This window comes from Vicia villosa, unplaced genomic scaffold (assembly GCF_029867415.1).
Source record: "Vicia villosa cultivar HV-30 ecotype Madison, WI unplaced genomic scaffold, Vvil1.0 ctg.001422F_1_1_3, whole genome shotgun sequence".
Classification (NCBI taxonomy): Eukaryota; Viridiplantae; Streptophyta; class Magnoliopsida; order Fabales; family Fabaceae; genus Vicia; species Vicia villosa.
The window spans coordinates 104,730-123,381 of record NW_026705614.1 but is presented as its reverse complement, the minus strand read 5'-3'; the positions used below and the strand labels follow the sequence as shown (position 1 = coordinate 123,381).

The following is an 18,652-nucleotide window of genomic DNA, read 5'->3' as shown; positions in this document are numbered from 1 at the left end:
TTTCTTTACTCTTTGGCCATTATCCTTAAACGCATGCCATGTATTTTCACCAAGGAGGTTCATAGTTCCATAAACATATATCTTTGATTTAATATCCTTTTTTGTCTCGTATGTTAACCTCAGGGTTCATTTTGGTTCCTTAACTAATAAAAAGTTCATATTGATCCCTTATCTCTTCAAAATGTATCATCTTAGTCATTTTCTCTAATTAGCGCCGAATTTAGAGACTAATTTTTTAGTTTTGCTGTCGCTAATAAGACGAAAATGACTAACGATGTTTTGAAGAGTTAGGAAATCAATATAGGTCTTTTTTAAGTTAAGAGACCAAAATTAATCTAAAGATTAACATAAAGGATAAAAAGGATATTAAGTCTATATCTTTAAAAGCTTAAACGGTCCTAACCACCTTGAATTAAGTTTCCTATGGAATAACTTAAGTCTTGAGTTAAAGAGGTGGATGTCTTGTCCCTTCACTAACTTTCTTTTTTGAATTCCCTGTCATGCCACCTTATGTTTTGCCCTTCATTTAATTATAAAAGTATTGCCTTATCTGAAGCTTGTAAGCTAAAGTTCTTTTTGTTTTTGGCCCAAAAGGCTTTATATTGCAGCTCAATGCAAAAACAACAAGTTTTTCCATAAATTAATCTCAATGAGGATATTTCTATTGGTGTTTTAAATGAATTTACAGATCCACAAAGCATCATTAAGGTGCTTAGACCAATCCTTTTTTAAGGATTTATCACTTTTTCAAGAATTCCCTTAATCTCTTTATTTGACAACTCGGCTTGACCACTACATTGATGATGGTGAGTTGTTGAAACCTTTTTTTTACTAACCAGTTTGGCATCACTTGTGAGTTATGCCATAATAATCTCGATCCATTTAAACCATATAATCAATAGCCATTAAGATATAGAGATTTCCAAAAGATTCGGGAAAAATCTCATGAAATTAATTTTCCACACATTTCATAAAGAATAAACTCATCCCAAAATTAATTATTTGATGAGTGGAAAAAATCCTATGATGTGAATTAAATTCTAGATATGTGTACCAAGGTGTCATGATACCTTACAGTGCCAACAGTTGTTCATATGAAAATTTCTCTCTAATAAGTCAATTTTATTGACATTTCCTTTCATCTTGTACATCTCATTATTTATCCCAACTTCTAGAATCTTATTTAGTTTAGATAAGGGGTGTTCACGGTTTGGTTTGGATTGATTTTAAAGCAAAAACTCATCCGATTTAGAGATAAATTTACTTGCGGTTCGGTTCGATTTTGGATGATATATTAAAAAACTAATTCCATCTGATCCAACTTAATGCAGTTTAATTTGGATTGGTTTTTAGATATCCAAATTACGAATTATATTTTATTCAGACTTAAATAGTCAGTTGGTCCCTGTAAGTTAGCGTGTTTTTTATTTTTGTCCCTGTATCTTTTTTTCTTGGGAATGATCTCTCAATGCTATAATCTTTTTGGTTTTAGTCCCTAAAGTTAAAATCCGCAAGAAAATCCGAAGGAAAATTCGCAGGAAACTTGCAGATTTTCCTGCGGATTTTAGTTTTAGGGACTAAATCCAAAAAAAATCAATATTGAAGGACTTTATCCAAGAAAAAAAAGATACAGGGACGAAAACCAAAAACACGCTAACTTACGGGGACTAAAAGACTATGTAAGCCTTTTATTAATATTATAAAAATACCAATAAATCATAAGTTTGATATAATATATAACATATAGTATATTAAAAGTTAATATTACAATATGAGAGTAATTGATTATGGTTGTAACAATAAAAGTAAATAGATTAAACCAAGTTAATAAATATTATTAAAAAAAATAAGTATCATCTAATAATAAATTCATGTCACATATCATACTAATAAGAAAATAAATATTTATAAAAATATATACATGTGGTTCGGTTCAGTTTGGATCGGTTTTGAAAAATCAATCCGATCTGAATCGAACGATTTTCACAAAATGACATTCAAACACATCCAATTAATTTTGGTTTTTTGCGGTTTTTGATTGTTTTTGGATTGGTTTGCGGTTTTTATTTGGATTTGAACATCCGTAATTTAGATCTTTTCAGGTGTCACGACTTCAACCAACATCTTCTTACACTTAAGTATGGTGGGACATCAACAGTCGAGCGCTATTGTGGCACCACTTATTATAAGAAATTAAATGTGCGCTTCAAAATCCAAGTGAAATCCAAAGACATAACTAGGGATGTCAATTTGCATATGTTAATGGAAATTCCAGTGGGGATTATCTATTTGGAGCACCGAAGTTGGAGACTATTTTTCCCCGCGGGGACGGGGATGGAGGGAAAAGTTCCCCTGATGACACTTTGAGGCGGGGATTGGGAAAGTACCCCCTGCCCCGTGGATTTCCCGACTTCGACCATATTATTTAACTTTTATATTTTGTATACTATATGATATATAATTATAAAAGTTTACATAAAAATAAAAAAATATTAATGTATTAGAAAATGAAGAGTCATTAGTGTAACATTTTATTTTTATGTGTTATTGTATAATATATTATTTCACTACCCAAGTACCTAACTCTAGAAAGTGCACCCAATACATAAAATGTACACACAGTCTTCTCATTCTCTTTTCTCAATTATCTTTGTCTCCTACATTCATCATTTTCTCCATTCTCTTCATCATCACCACAACAACCACTCTCTTTGTTCATTGTACTTATGGTAATTACTCTTCAAATATATGGTAATAATGAAATACTAGTGTCATAGTTTTGATCAAAAAGTATAAATTTTTTCTTAAGATTCGATCTCCGTGGGGATATGTTGGGATGGGGAAATATCCCCTTGTGGTGGAGATTGGTGATGTAGAATAAATTGGGGGGGGAGCGGGGAAGCATCCTCCGAGCATTCCCTGCCTGTTGACATCCATAGACATCACCCCTAATGTGCGCATTTACAAAATATTACTAATTGAATAAAAACAAACAAAGCTTATAATTTTTACTTAAGATACAATTGATGAACTCAACTATTTGAGACTTAGATAACTCACATAAATGAAGTTATCAAATTGTTTTACCTTAAGATTTTGATATTTGAGGTTGTTCCAAGTATTGGTTCAGAGAGACAGTTACGTCAAGTCTATGGAGAATTTAGAGGATGGCGTACGGGTTTGAGATCTTTGATGGATAAGGGGTTTGTTTTCTTAGAGAAATTAACTTGTCACCCTCAAAATTGTACCTGTCACCCCTCCAATTTTATTTATTCCAATTTTACCCCTGTTAAAAATGTGGGAAACAAAGAATTTCCTAAGCAAATTTCCGGTATGCACCTCAAAATTTCTGGTACAAAATACCGGGAATTTAGTTAATTTGAAATTTTCGGTACAACATACCGGAAATTTAGTTAATTTGAAATTTCCGATATACCGAAATTTTCAAATTTCAGGTATATCGGAATTTTCAAATTTCCGGTATACCGGAATTTTCAAATTAACTAAATTTCCGGTATGTTGTAATTTTTGGTTTTTTAAACGGTTGAGATTTTGCCGACACTTTTGGAGGATCCTGATTGCACTGATACATTTGTGTGGTCTAGAATGCACTACCAATTGTATAAATAGGGGTCTTAGGGTTATCGGATAACACATCATTTCAACAAAATGCCTCTTCCTCAATATTTTATTAAAGTATATGTGTATTTCAATGGCCGCAACCCTGCTGTTAAAACCAAGATTTCAGATGACGCTGAATCCTTTGCCACCTTGAAAGAAACGTTGAACAATTTGCTGCCTGATTCTGATAATAGAAGGGTGACAAAGATCGAGTTTCAGGAGCACTGGATTGATACAAATGGAAGGGTGAAATACAACTTAATCGAGTTGAAGAATGATGAAGATGTGAAGTCCATGTGGAAATCATTTTGCCGTAGGATAACTAAAGGTCCGATAGAATTGGATGCACAGATCCAAAGATCCATTGACGACATAATGAAGTCTCTGATTCATCCAGAGTCTTCCGATAGTGCCTAGGTTTTCATGTTTCGAAGTACTGTTTTATGCTTGTTATTGATGTTATTTTCTTTATCTACTTGAAACATGTACTAGCCAAAAAGATTATGCAATAAATAAGTTGTTCGTATAAAATATACAAATATACAAATAATACAATCATAACAAAATAAATCTACATAGGTCCTCCACGGGCAACATCCGCCAACCTAGCTAAAATACTGTGAACCTCGCCATCAGGGTTCACCAAACCCATGAGGCTATCCAAGTGAACTGTGATGTATTGCAGGCGATTGTCCTGGTCACCAGCGGGAGGTGGAGGTGGTGGTGGTGGTGAAGAAGCCTTGGTACCTGAAGGCCCTGGAACATCAGATGTTGCGGCAGATGGGCTGACCCTAGGGTGTGACACACTGAGGAACCACTCCAGGTATCCATCTTGACACTGCCCAGGCTGCTGAACCGCAATTGATGTATCAAGGATCTCACGGGGGGAGCTGAGGATGTGACTCTGAAACCAGCTATCAATGCCACCACTGGAGCCTCTGGGACCGGCCGTGGGATACCATGTATATAACCAAACTGGCGTAGACATCGCTCAGGAAAGTGTCTACCCACACGGCTCTCTCATCTGACATACCCTGAATAAAAAAAGATACATTAAAAGGAAGATGTTGGCGGTGACCTGTATACGGTGTCCAGATGACATCATCCAGCGTCAAAGCATCCAGCCTCCGCATGTACTCCATCAAGGTTTTGTCTCCTGGAAGGGTCTATTTGGCCTTCCACCTCCTCGCACAAGGGTCAGCAGCCGCACAACGCTGGGTATTCCGCTCACAAATAAAAATAATCAAGCCCATGTAAAATATAATAAAACACAAAAACTAATGTAAGAATATATACCTGTAACAAGCTCAGATAACCAGCAAGCTGTCTGGTGTCAGGATGAGAAGTGGCATTAAGCGCCGTGTATAGCATCGTCAAAGCAGCCACTCCCCAAGCCCAACATGGGTTCTCAAGGTTGCTGAAGAGAGTAAGATAGAGGGCATCTATATAAACCCCAGACTTGTTTGCAAAGAGAGTACATAACATGTACGCCCTAGCGGCAGCCTGGTACCTCTCTGCATTGACAAGCTCCTAATAAACCCTCCTCAACCAAGACATCATGAGGTGAAAGCCCCGAGTGTCACCAAACTCCTTGAGCATAACCAGCTCATCAACCTCTAAAGCATCCATCACCATGTGAACCGCAGTCGCCTGATCCCTATGAACTGATGTAAAAAATGTACCGGCTATCGGAAGGTGAAATAGGGAATGCACATCATCCATAGTCACCGTCATCTCCCCGAATGGAAGATGGAAGGATGATGTCTCCGGTGCCATCTCTCTACAAAAGTTGATAATAGAGGGACGTCCAGCATCGTCAGAGAGCATCCAGCAAAGTCCAACAAATGGAAGTTCCGAACTATCCTCGCCACCTGCTCAGGCATCGGTCTCTCGGGGAAGTTCTTCAACTTTGACCTGTGAGAAGTGAGCTTCAGCACTGGACGCTCCTGTAACAAAAAAAATACAATTCAAAAAATACAATTAAAACACAATAGTATAAATCAAATTGCATAATAAAAATTAAGCACTTAAGCAATGTTACATACTTTGCCCTGCCATATCCTATAAGCGACATGGTCAGCATATCCTGTCAAAACGAGCCTGTTAGAATATCCTCCTGGAAAACCTCCATCAATGTGTACTGATGACTCAGTAGATGTACCTGTAGTGGTGTCTGTATCATGCACCACCCGCTCCTCAGCAACCCCCTCCTTAACCACAGCTACCCGCTCCTCAACTCTAGGAACCTCCTCATCAGCAACAGGTACCTGCTCCTCAACAACAGCCGGCTCCCGAACAACAACCACCGCCTCAACCTCAGCAACCTCATCCTGATGCACCTGCTCGTCCACAGCAGTGGATGTTCTACCACCCCGACAGTGAGGTGCACGGAACCCCCTACCCGCCTGCTCAGTCCTCTGTTTTCGGTTAGAACCGTTCGGAGGAACGCGTCCAACACGTAAGACTGAGGTACCAGCCTCATCAGCAACCGCAATGGCCCGACCCGCAACAGTACCATCTCTGCCTCTAGTCCTCATTGGAAAAAAAAAAAAGAAAAATAGCATTTTTTAAATAAAAAATACTAGAAATTTCAAAATTTCTGGTATGGGAAAAAATACCGAAAATTTCAAAAAAAATCGGTATTTTTAGAATTTTATAAATATACCGAAAAATTGGAAATTTCTAATACAAAATACCGGAAATTTCATAAATCTACCGGAAAATTAAATTGTTTTCGCCAAATTTTTGGTATCGCCCAAAAAAATTTGAAAAATCCGGTGTTTCACGCAAATTTAAGAAAATATGATAATGAATTTTTGTTGGACATTTAGGTCATTTCATTCATTTTGGGGGGTGGTAGGGATAATTTTGGGGGGTGACAAGTTAATTTCTCGTTTTCTTAGGAGCTTCGGTTTATTAATAAGCTTACTTCGGATATTCTGGGTGGAATCTCTCTTCGGGGGGATATTTTCGATGGGAAATATTTGGCATTAGCATCATAAGGAGTGAGAGGATTTCCACTAAAAATATGTACTATGCTCTATTTGACATCACTTTATATCCTGAAACTCCTTTTTTGGGAGTCATTCAAGTTATGCCTCATCTCTAGAAGAGTTAGACCCCTTTGAAGATTATTGTTTTCTGTTTCTATACGACAATCATTAAGCTTCTTTAACAAACGCTTTGAATCCAAAATCAAAGATATTCCAACATGAATAAAACAATGCCATAAATTAGAAAAATGGTATTCCTTGTTCCCATGCCTTGAATGTCTTTAACAAGTGATCAAATTTCGTAGCTCAATCCTCATTGACAAATAGTGTCATTTATCTTGATTAAAGAAAAAAGATTGTAGTATTGATGAACATGCAGTCCTACTTATGTTAACACGCAGACGTCTATCACTATACTGTAACACAAATATATTGGTGAATTGAAAAAAAAAATATAAAGAAAATCAACAGGGCCGGCTCAACCCATTTAAAGGCTTAAAGCAAATTTTAAAATAGAATCTTTAAAATAATAATTTTGTGGTTTCTAATAATTGAACTCAAGATTAAAAGAAAAAAAGGCCTATATTCACTGATTCAACTATGATAATATATATAACTAATGTATCATTATATATTTTTATAACTAAATGAAAAAATTTTAAACTTTTTTTAAGCCCAAAATTTTGAGGCCTAAAACCCTAGCCTAGGTTCCTTGGCCCTTGGGCCAGCCCTGAAAATCAACTGGAACACTGTTAGACTTCTTATTTTTATTAAATGTTGGTTAATTATCAGTTTTGTTATAATTAACAATTAATTAAGTCAGTATGTGTGATTATATTTTCAGAATAAAAAGTGAAAAAGAGGAAAATAATCTTGAAAGTTAGAGTGATTTGTGAGAGGGATCCAACTCTATCATTTGGGAAAGGACACGGCTCTACCAACCTTACAGAATAATTATCCGAGTGTTACTATGTGTGATTTGAGTGTAATTGTACTGTAATTCTGTTTATATCAATATATATCAGAAATAAACACTACCAAATATATCGATGAAATGAAAAAATATACAAAAACATAAGCCTGAATCACTTGGTCAAAATAATATTTCATATATACATATAGAATAAAAGAATTGCTTGCAGTAGTCGAGCACACCATAGATGGTTGAACAATGTGGTATTGTTGACAACAAACACGTTTCATTGCATTTTTCCAAACCAGTCCAGCGCACTCATTGTGGTCGACTATGAGCAAGTTGCAGGGATCCCCTGTCTGAGTATTACTCTGCATGTGTTTAGTCTCAATCTTGAATATTTCCTTAAATTTTAAGTCTTAACAACCAGGCGGTACATTCTTCAAGAAGTTGGAATTTCTGTCGAGAAGCTATGTTGAAGATAACAAGCATCTTTTTGCGAAATTCAGCTGCATCTTCTTTGCATTTATATGAGCCTGCACATGTACATTGCTCAGCCAAATGTGCGGCTTTCACCTCGTTGCACCTGAGACACACCAGATCTTGCTCGTGGTATTTCCGCTCTCTTTGTCGTGCAATCAAAAGAAGAGCCTTCTCCATCTCCTCACGGTCATAAGGCTGGCCACACTGGGGTACGGCACAATGCCACTCTTCGGTCAATAAAGTCGGATCACGGCACAAGTCCAAATCTCTGCAGTCATTACAATAGCTGACCCGGAAAAAAAAATGTATGTGATTATGGAAGGGTTAATATGAAGGAATGACAAGGATCATGAAACTCTATAATTCTTTATTATTCATTTGATAATCAAAACCTATACTTTTTTACCTGCAGATGACATTGGGTAATATGAAGGACTGACAAGGATCGTGGAATTCTGCTTCTGGAGCAAACTCTCTGACGCGAACAAATTTTAACAAATTTTTCCTCATGACCTGCCAAGTGAAAGACACAATCAGAATTATCACTTGGTTCACCATATAGAAGATAAACAGTCAATGAATATATAAGGCAATGCATAGCTAGCTACATCACTCCTACTTATCTTATTACTTCGTTGAGCCATGGGTTAGGAACCAAACAAAGCTCAAATTCAGCTTTCTTGTTGATATTCCAATCAACATGTCTTAATCTCTTAAAAAATATTATTTGGGGTGAAATCTCTTCTATGTGCTAAAGTTGAGTAAGAGATCAACAGTGGGCAGTACTTCTTTGTAATACCGAAGTATTATCCATCACAACATTGAAATAAAAGTAATATAAACATGAGGCATTGTAAAGCCAAATTATCTCAGCTACTTTTCCAATCAGGGCTGTATCGTTAATAATGCATCTAGCCAATATATTATAGTTGTCGGTCTTAAGTTCTAAGTAACCCCAAAAAAGGTGTCATAATGAAACAGGTAGCATGTCGGAAATTCACCAAAGTTCATGCAGAATTCTAAAACTATGAAAATTTACATACTTGGTTATGAAACCTTGTCAAATTCCAAAACAAGAATCAAACAACTATCAATAACTCTAGAATAATCTCTTTGATACAGATTTCAGTTAAGAATTAAGATGAATCTAAGCAATAAAAGTATATGCATACTTTCTAGAGGTACAAATATCCCAACATAAGCCCATATGTAGAAGAGCTAAAAGTATATATAATACATCAACAATAATGGTGTAGATTGCAATATCTACTTTATAATTTTGTTTAGGGTGTTATCAGTAAATGGAGTTTTCAATTCGGGAAAATTTTATTTTTATTTAGTATTTAGAATTTTATTCAAATTTTGGATTATCTTATTCTAGCTTAGAATAGGAATAGAAATCAGATTTTTGCCTTTACTAGGGTCTGTATTTAGGCCTTCAGTGTAAACTTTTAGACACTTTTGAAGATTATATGATATTTAAATTTCCTAAGAAAATATCTAAGTTTGAGCTAGAGGTGTATTCCACACCTAAAGGAGTTCTTTAGAGGAGTCCGGCCAATAAGAGTACTCTTGGATTACATGTTCTACATCAAATAGTAGTTGTTAAACAATACCATCACAATGGGAAAACAAGTCTTACATAAACATCATGCTGCACACTTTGGTCGAGGGCAAGGACAGCACAGACATTCTTGATAAACTCCAAGGCTGCATCCCCCCTAGGTTGATCACCCATAAGCTGTGGAAGGCCAGCTGATGTACTCTGGTCGGTTTCTGATCTACCCGCCCCCTTCATATGAAGAACAATATCACGAACAACTCCAAGGAGTTTGTCAGTGAAATAAGAGCTAATCTGTTGAGTAGAATTCAAAATGTAAGAATTCAATAATTATTCAAATAAAAAACCATGTCACTTCAATTCCTTATGCTACCATTGTCATACCTGCTCCTTAATATATTCAGTTATTTCTGACTCAAAAACCTCTGCAGCCCCAATATTAATTGATGGGGTGCAGGAGTCTCCATTCTGCACGGAAGCCCTGATCGCTGATTGTTTTCGTGTATAATTCCAAGGAATATACATGAATTGAGAAACTATGAACACATAATGGTCCTGTAGAAAACCAAAAAAACGCAGAAATGAAGCAAAATAGTGCTAGTTGAATGAATAACCTTTTAAATCCATTGGGTGGATCTTCCCATTGCATTTAGTTCTTTATTCAAGTTAAAATTCATACTAGGTAACTCACTTGGATTTTTTTCGGCAAGTATTCAGCAATATTCCAACTGGATATTATGTCAACTTGAGATCCATCAATCATAGCTTCATCGGATTTTGCTGGTATTCCACCGTAGTTATACTACAAGAGAAAAAACACAATAGTTTAAGAAATATATTATTGCATTCCAGTTTGTAGTAAATAATGGAAAACTTAAATGATCCTGAAGAAACTACATTAAATGTTATTAGGAGTATATGGTAATATATTGATGTTCACAACAAATTAGATGCATTCATCAATTTGGTCACCAACATAAGGCATTTAATATTATATTCATCACATGATTAACATTATATAAAATATTTTCAGAGAGCAATATAAAATATTATATACTACCTTAAAATTTTTTGAAATATAACTATTAGCAGAAGCCATAGTATAGAACCTACCATCGGATTTTATATTAATCTCACAGAAGAAAATTTCCTTTCTCTTGATGAAAAATCAGTCAAGAAACTCAGTAACATATTTTGGTATATTAAACCTTGTCCTTGAGGTGAATATATTTCTAAAAAGTTATATTATAAGAAAAATTATCTATTCACCTCAAATTATTGAATTTACTAGTTCAATTCTCTTTTTAATATTCTATCCCTAACCATCCAGAATTATAATTATAAAATGTTCCTGACAAATCTGTTCTCATTTATAATTATTTGTTGATGAGAAACAACTCCAAAGGCCATTCACATAATCTTTAGAAATAATTTGAAGAACCTAATGTGAATAGTAATTAGTTTAAATGTAATTATTTAGTGTAATTACCGATATAGCCCTGTAACCTTTATATATACGAGAAATAATAATGAGAAAAGCATCAAGCCAAGAATTATTGACATGGTATCAGTAGGTTTTCGATCAAACCTATGAGTTTTAGGTTAATCTTGGCTTTATTCAGCAACACCTCACTGGGTCGCTCTTGAAATCGTCTCGGTAGATCTCGTTTCTCGGTAATTGAAATCATCTCGGTTCTCGGTAATCTCTTCCAAGATTGCGATTCTAATCTCGGGTGCTTACAATCGTGTCTCTGGTAGTGCTCATAAGTTACAATTTTGTTATTCCTCCTTGTTTGCAAATCGTGTTTGCTTTGATCGTGTTATCGTATCGGTATCGGCAAGTATTCTGAATTAGGGTTTTGATTTGGTGTCGGCGAGTATCCTGAATTGGGGTGTTGATTTGGTGTCAGCAAGTATTTTCTTCGGTGTTCCGTTGGTGTTTCGTGTTTCACGTTAACAAAATTGTTACGTTAACAAAATTGTTCTTAAGTCATCTCTGATATTATGGCTTTCGCAGGAGAGATAGATCATATTTGTGTTCGTTTTACCAGAAAGATTTATCTTGTTTGGGAATTTCAGTTTCGAATGTATGTCAAAGGGAAAGGATTATGGAGTCACTTGGACGATGTCTCTTTGGCACCGTTAAAGACAACTGACTTAGATGCATGGGAAATAGAAGATGCTCAAATTATCACTTGGATTCTCGGTACTATTGATCCTCACATGATTAATAATTTGCGATCTTTTTCCACTACCCAAGAAATGTGGAACTACTTTAAGCGTATCTATAACCTAGACAATGCGGCCAAACGTTTTCAATTAGAGCTAGACATTGCCAATTACAAACAAGGCAATTTGTCTGTTCAAGAATATTATTCTGGTTTTTTGAATTTGCGGACAGAACACTCTACGATTATACATGTTGAGGTTCCCAAGAGTTCTCTCGCGGATGTCCAAGAGGTCTACAATACTAGTAGGCGAGATCAATTTCTCGTGAAGCTTCGTACAAAATTTGAGGTTGTCAGAGGTGCTTTGCTGAATAGGAATCCTGTTCCTTCTTTAGATACATGTGTTGGTGAACTTCTCAGAGAGGAACAACGTCTTACTACTCAAGTATCCTGTCTCATGATGTTGTCATTTATGAGTCTGCTATGTATGCATATGCTCCTCCGAGTAGAGGTAAAGGTCGTTATATTCGACATGTCCAATGTTTCTCTTGCAAACAATTTGGACATTTTGCTCAGAGTTGCAGTAAGAAGTTTTGTAATTATTGCAAGCAGCGGGGCCATATTATCTCTGATTGTCCCACCCGTCCTCCACGATCAGCACAACATTCGGTGCAAGCATTTCCTGCTAGTACAAGCTCTGCAGTTGGTCCTTCCATCACCAATCCATCTAATGGTGGTGCTCTCCAACCTGAAATAATCCAACAGATGGTACTTTCCGCTCGTTCAACCTTGGGAATTCAGGGTAAGTGTTCGAAGGTTTCCTGCCCGTGGTTTCTTGATTCTGGTGCATCCAATCACATGAAAGCCTCTTCTGAATACTTGCACAGTTTACATTCTTACCATGGTAATCAGAAAATTCAAATTGCGGATGGTAATGCTCTCTCTATCACTAATGTTGGTGACCTCAACTCTGATTTTCGGGATGTGTTTGTATCACCTGGACTTGCTTCCAATTTATTATATGTTGGTCAATTGGTTGATAATAATTGTAATGTAAATTTTTCTCGTGATGGTTGCCTTGTGCAGGAACAGGTGTCGGGGAAGGTGGTTGCGAAGGGGCCTAAAGTGGGAAGACTGTTTCCACTTCAGTTTATTTCTAGTCATATATCTCTTGTTTGTAATAATGTCTTGAATTCTTATGAGGATTGGCATAGAAAATTGGGTCATCCTAACTCTGCTGTTTTATCTCATTTATTTAAAAATGGTTTGTTGGGAAATAAAAATGTTGTTTCTAATGCCTCTCTTTCATGTTCTGTTTGCAAATTAGCTAAAAGTAAAACACTTCCTTTTCCGTCTGGTGCTTATCGGGCTTTCTCTTGTTTTGAAATGATTCATAGTGATGTATGGGGTATGTCTCCTGTAGTTTCTCGTGCTCGCTGTAAATATTTTGTCACATTTATTGATGATTATAGTCGTTTTACTTGGATAAATTTTCTTCGGTCTAAATCTGAAGTGTTTTCTATGTTTAAGAAATTTCTAACATAGTTGAAACTCAATTTCATGAAAGTGTTAAAAAATTTCGCTCTGATTCTGGTGGTGAGTACATGTCTCGTGAGTTTCAAGAATTTCTTCAACAAAAAGGCATTTTGTCTCAACGATCTTGTCCCAATACCCCCCCAACAAAATGGGATGGCAGAACGCAAGAATCGTCATTTGCTTGATGTGACACGCACTTTACTTCTTCAAGCTTCTGTACCACCCCGATTTTGGGTGGAGGCTCTTTCCACGGTTGTCTTCTTGATCAATCGTCTTCCTTCTACGGTTATTGATCTCGATTCTCCTTTTTTTCGTCTTTTTAAAATTCAGCCTAATTATAATGATTTACATACTTTTGGATGTGTTTGTTTTGTTCACTTACCTCCATTTGAAAGGCATAATCTTGGAGCGCAGTCTGTTCAATGTGCGTTTATGGGGTATAGTCACTCTCATAAGGGATTTGTGTGTTATGATGTCACTAACCATCGTTTTCGCATTTCTAGGAATGTGACATTTTTTGATAATCAGTTTATGTTTCTATGTGTTTCTCCTGTCATGAATGATATTGTTACTCTTCCTAAGTTTTCTATTATGCCTCAATCTATAGAACGCTATAAACCAGGTCATGTATATGTCAGAAAACACAAACAGCAGGTTCCCACACCCCTTCCCGATGCTGAACCGCCACCTGATCCTGTAACAGTTGAACCACGACGTTCTGGTCGAATATATCGAGCACCAGATAGATATTCACCAGACAGGTATGATTCCTCACATACTTCTCTAACTGCCACACTCACTAGCATATCTATTCCTACTTGCTATTCACAGGCTGTTAAAGATGTACGTTGGATAAAAGCAATGAATGAGGAACTCCAAGCTCTTCAAGAGAATTTCACATGGGATATTGTCTCTTGTCCTCGTGATGTTAAACCCATTGGCTGCAAATGGGCGTATTCTGTGAAATTGAATTCTGATGGGTCCCTCAACCGTTTCAAGCAGGAATATGGAATTGATTATGATGAGACATTTGCACCGGTTGCCAAAATGACATTTGTTCGTACGGTACTCTCTATAGTTGCTTCTAACGGGTGGGCTCTTCATCAATTAGATGTGAAAAATGCTTTTCTTCATGGTGACCTGGCGGAAGATATTTATATGACTCCTCCTCAAGGTTTATTTCCGTCATCTAAGGGTGTGTGCAAGCTCAAACGCTCCTTATACGATTTGAAACAAGCGCCTAGAGCATGGTATGAAAAATTTCGCTCCACTCTACTTGGATTTTCCTTTACTCAGAGTCGGTACGATTCTTCTCTATTTATTCATAGAACATCTACTGGAATTGTCCTACTTCTTCTGTATGTTGATGATATGATTATTACTGGTTCTGATCATGCTTCCATTCAAAGCCTTAAACAGCAGTTACAAGCAGCGTTTCATATGAAAGATCTTGGGAATTTGCATTATTTTCTTGGTCTTGAGGTTCATTCTACATCCAAGGGCATATTCCTCCATCAACACAAGTATGCCACGGATTTAATTTCTATGGCTGGTCTGCAATCGGCTAATCCAGTGGATACTCCTCTTGAGGTTAATGTTAAATATCATCGTGATGATGGTGATCTGTTGCATGATCCCTTATTGTATCGTCAACTCGTGGGTAGTCTTAATTACTTGACTATTACTCGCCCTGACATATCATTTGCTGTTCAACAAGTAAGTCAATTCATGCACTCTCCTCGCCACCTTCACTTGGCAGCAGTTCGTCGTATAATTCGTTACTTGAAGGGAAGCTCTCATCGTGGTGTATTCTTTCCTACTGGAGTTCCTCCTAAATTGAGTGCTTATAGTGATGCCGATTGGGCAGGGTGCCCTGATACTCGACGATCTGCCACTGGTTGGTGCATGTTTCTTGCCTCTTCATTGATCTCATGGAAAAGTAAGAAACAAGCAAGAGTCTCTAAATCTTCTACTGAACCTGAGTATCGTGCCATGTCTGCTGCTTGTTCTGAAATAATTTGGCTCCGTGGTCTTTTGGCTGAACTTGGATTTCCTCAAATAGAGCCAACTTCACTTTATGCTGACAATACAAGTGTCATCCAAATTGTTGCGAATCCTGTTTTTCATGAGCGCACCAAACATATTGAAGTTGATTGTCACTTAATCTGTGACGCTTCTGATGACAGAATAATATCACTTCCTCATGTCAGTACTCAGTTGCAGATTGCAGATATTCTTACCAAGGCTGTTCCGCGTCCACGTCATCAATTTCTTGTTAGCAATTTGATGCTCATTGACAAGCAGCATCAATTTGAGGGGATGTGAATAGGAATTAGTTTAAATGTAATTATTTAGTGTAATTACCGATATAGCCCTGTAACCTTTATATATACAAGAAATAATAATGAGAAAAGCATCAAGCCAAGAATTATTGACACCTAAACATTATCTAGCAACCAAAAACCAACACAGAGGGAAAAACAAATCAAAACCAAACCTGATCCATGAATAGTAATGAGCACCAGAACTGCTGTGGCTCAAGCTCAATCCACTCGAATAGGTCTCTACAAAATATGCAATACAAGGAGTTAATAGAACAAGATGAATCACTTTTAAAGTAAAAAATATGAATTTGGTTAAAAGAAAAAAGAACACGGTTTGCAATTTTTTCACCACAACTTATGTCATTCAATTAAAAAATGTATATTTTCCATGCCTAAATGAAGTTGTTGACAAAATTTCCAACTTCTGTTATCCTTAGGTTAAATTATCCAAAAGATTACAAAAAATTAAAGAATAAGAAAAAATTTATAACTTTTTTATAGCCTCTGCAAGACTGACCTAGATTGTATAGTTTTTAACAAACTATCACAGTATGCTTTGGCTGTAGACAAATCATATTTTCCCGTGTCTATAATAATCTTGGAAAAGTTTGCAAATACAATGGTTGCGCCCAACTTGCGGAACTCTGCCAACAATAATGCGAAGACCTTTTGCATGACCTATAATAAATACCAATGCAATCAAAAGACATGCAGTGCAATTAATAAGGACGTTTTACAACAAAGTTATAAATCCCATTAAAGTTAAGTAATCCAGGTCATCAGGAAGAGGTAACTAAACGCTCTACCATCTGAGCATCGTACCATATGTTTTAACGAATAATTGTTTACCTTGTGGAGTAGCTGGTGAAGAGCAGGATCATGAAGCTTTGATTGAGGGCTGCGATGTGGAAGAAATGCAATAAATATACAAATAGAATAGAAGATGGTGGTAAACATTTGAGGTTGGTAAAAACCTGCAAATCCATCTATACAGATGTTGCAATATTGCATCAGCATAAACATTTCCAGATGTGACTGCATCTGCAAGGCACCGCTGGATCAAATGTTTTAGTACTCGAAAGGCATGTGCGCATGAAGTAGACTCATCAAAGCCATTCATCGGAAATGATTCAGAATCAAATTCATGATCAAATCCTAACAAAGCACCTCCTTCCATATCATTAACTTGGCTGCATTTTAAAAGGGCATCTACAGCCAGGTGGTGTATCTGCAAATAAATAAATAATAAATAAAAAACTATCCGTTGAGTTATAAAAGTATGACTGAATTGGTGAAAGAAATTTCAAACTATCGAACCTTTAGCTCTATGGTAATTTTTCTATAAGCTCCAGGAAACGTACAAACAGGTTGCTGCACCTATTTTCAAATAGCATGGCAGTCAATTTCAAAGTAACGGGCATGGGCATGCTAAATCATCATACAAACAAAAAATAAGGAAAAATTATTCTCAGTTGATTTTGTAGCAAAGTTTAACCACATCTACTATGTATTTGCAATTGCATATCTTTTGAATAACCAATATGATCACTATCACAGAGTGGATAATTAACTTATTATCAAATTGTAACTATAACTAGTGAATGTTGCCTCATGGACCAGTAGCTTTTAATAAAATAAGAATGACTTAGCTGTGGTCATGTTATAAAAAGTAGTCTCCGCATCATAAAAAATAAAAGTATAAATAGAAATCTAGAGTGGTTATTCAATTAAAGCAAATCCAACAGAGTTACTTATTGAGTTCTTAAGCCACGGCAATTGCTTAAACTTCGAATAAAAATGAGTAAAATTCTTAAAAGCAACATGGCATAGTGGAACCCACTTAATGGTGAGATAAGAACAGAGTGGGCTGCACCATTGGAGATGTTCTAATGTATCATTATTCAAAAGAGAGTTATGGGTAAAAAATGTACAGCACCTGTCAGGTATCTAGAAGTCATTTTCTTCCAGAATAATAATAATAATAAAATAACAACAATAACAATTTGCTTAATAAGGCAGAACAACCAAGCTCAGCATGAAAACATTAAAGGCCAGCAAAAAGTTGGGACATAAAACAGACCTCGTCTAAAAAACAGTTCTCTTCACCATTGTTGCCACCCAAATCTGGAAAGCCATCATCAGATATCCAAAGTACCTGGATTATGAACATCTCATTAAGACAAAAATGGGGTTGTAATGAATTTATTTATGTTTCAGTTTGATGCTATACTACGCAACAAGATACACCCATACTGGCATAAACAAATCATATGGTTCGGGTAAGGATGTAAAATATTAAAAATTAAGAGAGGGTAGTAAGTTTCTGTTGTTGATAATATTCAGATTCAAGATTACAAAATCATATCAAAACAAGAACCTGTTGATTATCACGCAGTGCTCTAGAAAAGAAGGTATCCACTGTAAACATAAGCCAGTCAAATGCAAAGTTCCCCAGTGGTACCTGCAAAAGAAATTCAAATGCATATAGCTGAAGCTGATGAAAATCTAATACACGATTATTTGATAATTGTATACAAACATATATACATAAGCTGAGCATGAAATGGAATCCGAAAGTCAGAAGTTAGAAAGATTACTGCTAAAAATTTGTTCATCTAAGGAAACTAAATCATATCACAAAAAGACTAAAATACAACCAACACTCTTTTTCAAACTAGAGCGCATATATTAAACTAGGGCATACATGTCATATGCATACTAACTGAAATTTTGGCATTAAAATAACCATTTTGGCGTAACTAACTAATTTTATTCAGTGAAGTGTTCATAAATTTAAACTTTTAATAATTAATCCTTATTTTTGTAGTTTTCCCAAATATATGCTGCTAAAGATTTGGAGTGCTTACATGGGCATATCTTGATAAAGCAATTCTCTCATTGAGCCACTGGACTGATGCAGCACATCGTTGCATTCCAAGTTTTGCAGCAACTTGTTGCCATCCGAGAATCTAAAAAGCAAAAATTTGTATTAAAAAAGCATTAAAAGATATTGACATACAAACAAGCTTAATATGGACCAGCAGTTTCAGAAC

At 36.0% G+C, this 18,652-nt stretch overlaps 2 protein-coding genes across 3 annotated transcripts in view; both read right to left on the bottom strand.

Annotated features, from left to right (window-relative positions):
• Window positions 1-4,722: 4,722 nt before the first annotated feature.
• Window positions 4,723-6,158, bottom strand: LOC131635093 (uncharacterized). The gene is made up of 4 exons (XM_058905692.1): window positions 5,667-6,158; window positions 5,493-5,567; window positions 4,918-5,151; window positions 4,723-4,803 (listed from the first exon to the last, which is right to left on the bottom strand). Exons 1-4 carry the CDS (start codon window positions 6,156-6,158, stop codon window positions 4,723-4,725), a joined length of 882 nt encoding a protein of 293 aa, XP_058761675.1.
• Window positions 6,159-7,557: 1,399 nt separating this feature from the next.
• Window positions 7,558-18,652, bottom strand: part of LOC131635092 (DNA polymerase epsilon catalytic subunit A-like) — a 35,833-nt gene continuing 24,738 nt past the window's right edge. For both annotated transcript variants that reach the window (XM_058905690.1, XM_058905691.1), the window contains exons 37-49: window positions 18,467-18,568; window positions 17,977-18,060; window positions 17,680-17,754; window positions 16,917-16,976; window positions 16,574-16,827; window positions 16,449-16,497; window positions 16,117-16,277; window positions 15,773-15,839; window positions 10,263-10,373; window positions 9,956-10,126; window positions 9,653-9,865; window positions 8,417-8,523; window positions 7,558-8,296 (exon numbers count right to left, since the gene is read on the bottom strand). In XM_058905690.1, coding sequence (XP_058761673.1) covers window positions 7,933-8,296; window positions 8,417-8,523; window positions 9,653-9,865; window positions 9,956-10,126; window positions 10,263-10,373; window positions 15,773-15,839; window positions 16,117-16,277; window positions 16,449-16,497; window positions 16,574-16,827; window positions 16,917-16,976; window positions 17,680-17,754; window positions 17,977-18,060; window positions 18,467-18,568 — 1,818 coding nt within the window. In that variant the 3' untranslated portion in view covers window positions 7,558-7,932. The remainder of the gene's footprint in view (window positions 8,297-8,416; window positions 8,524-9,652; window positions 9,866-9,955; window positions 10,127-10,262; window positions 10,374-15,772; window positions 15,840-16,116; window positions 16,278-16,448; window positions 16,498-16,573; window positions 16,828-16,916; window positions 16,977-17,679; window positions 17,755-17,976; window positions 18,061-18,466; window positions 18,569-18,652) is intronic.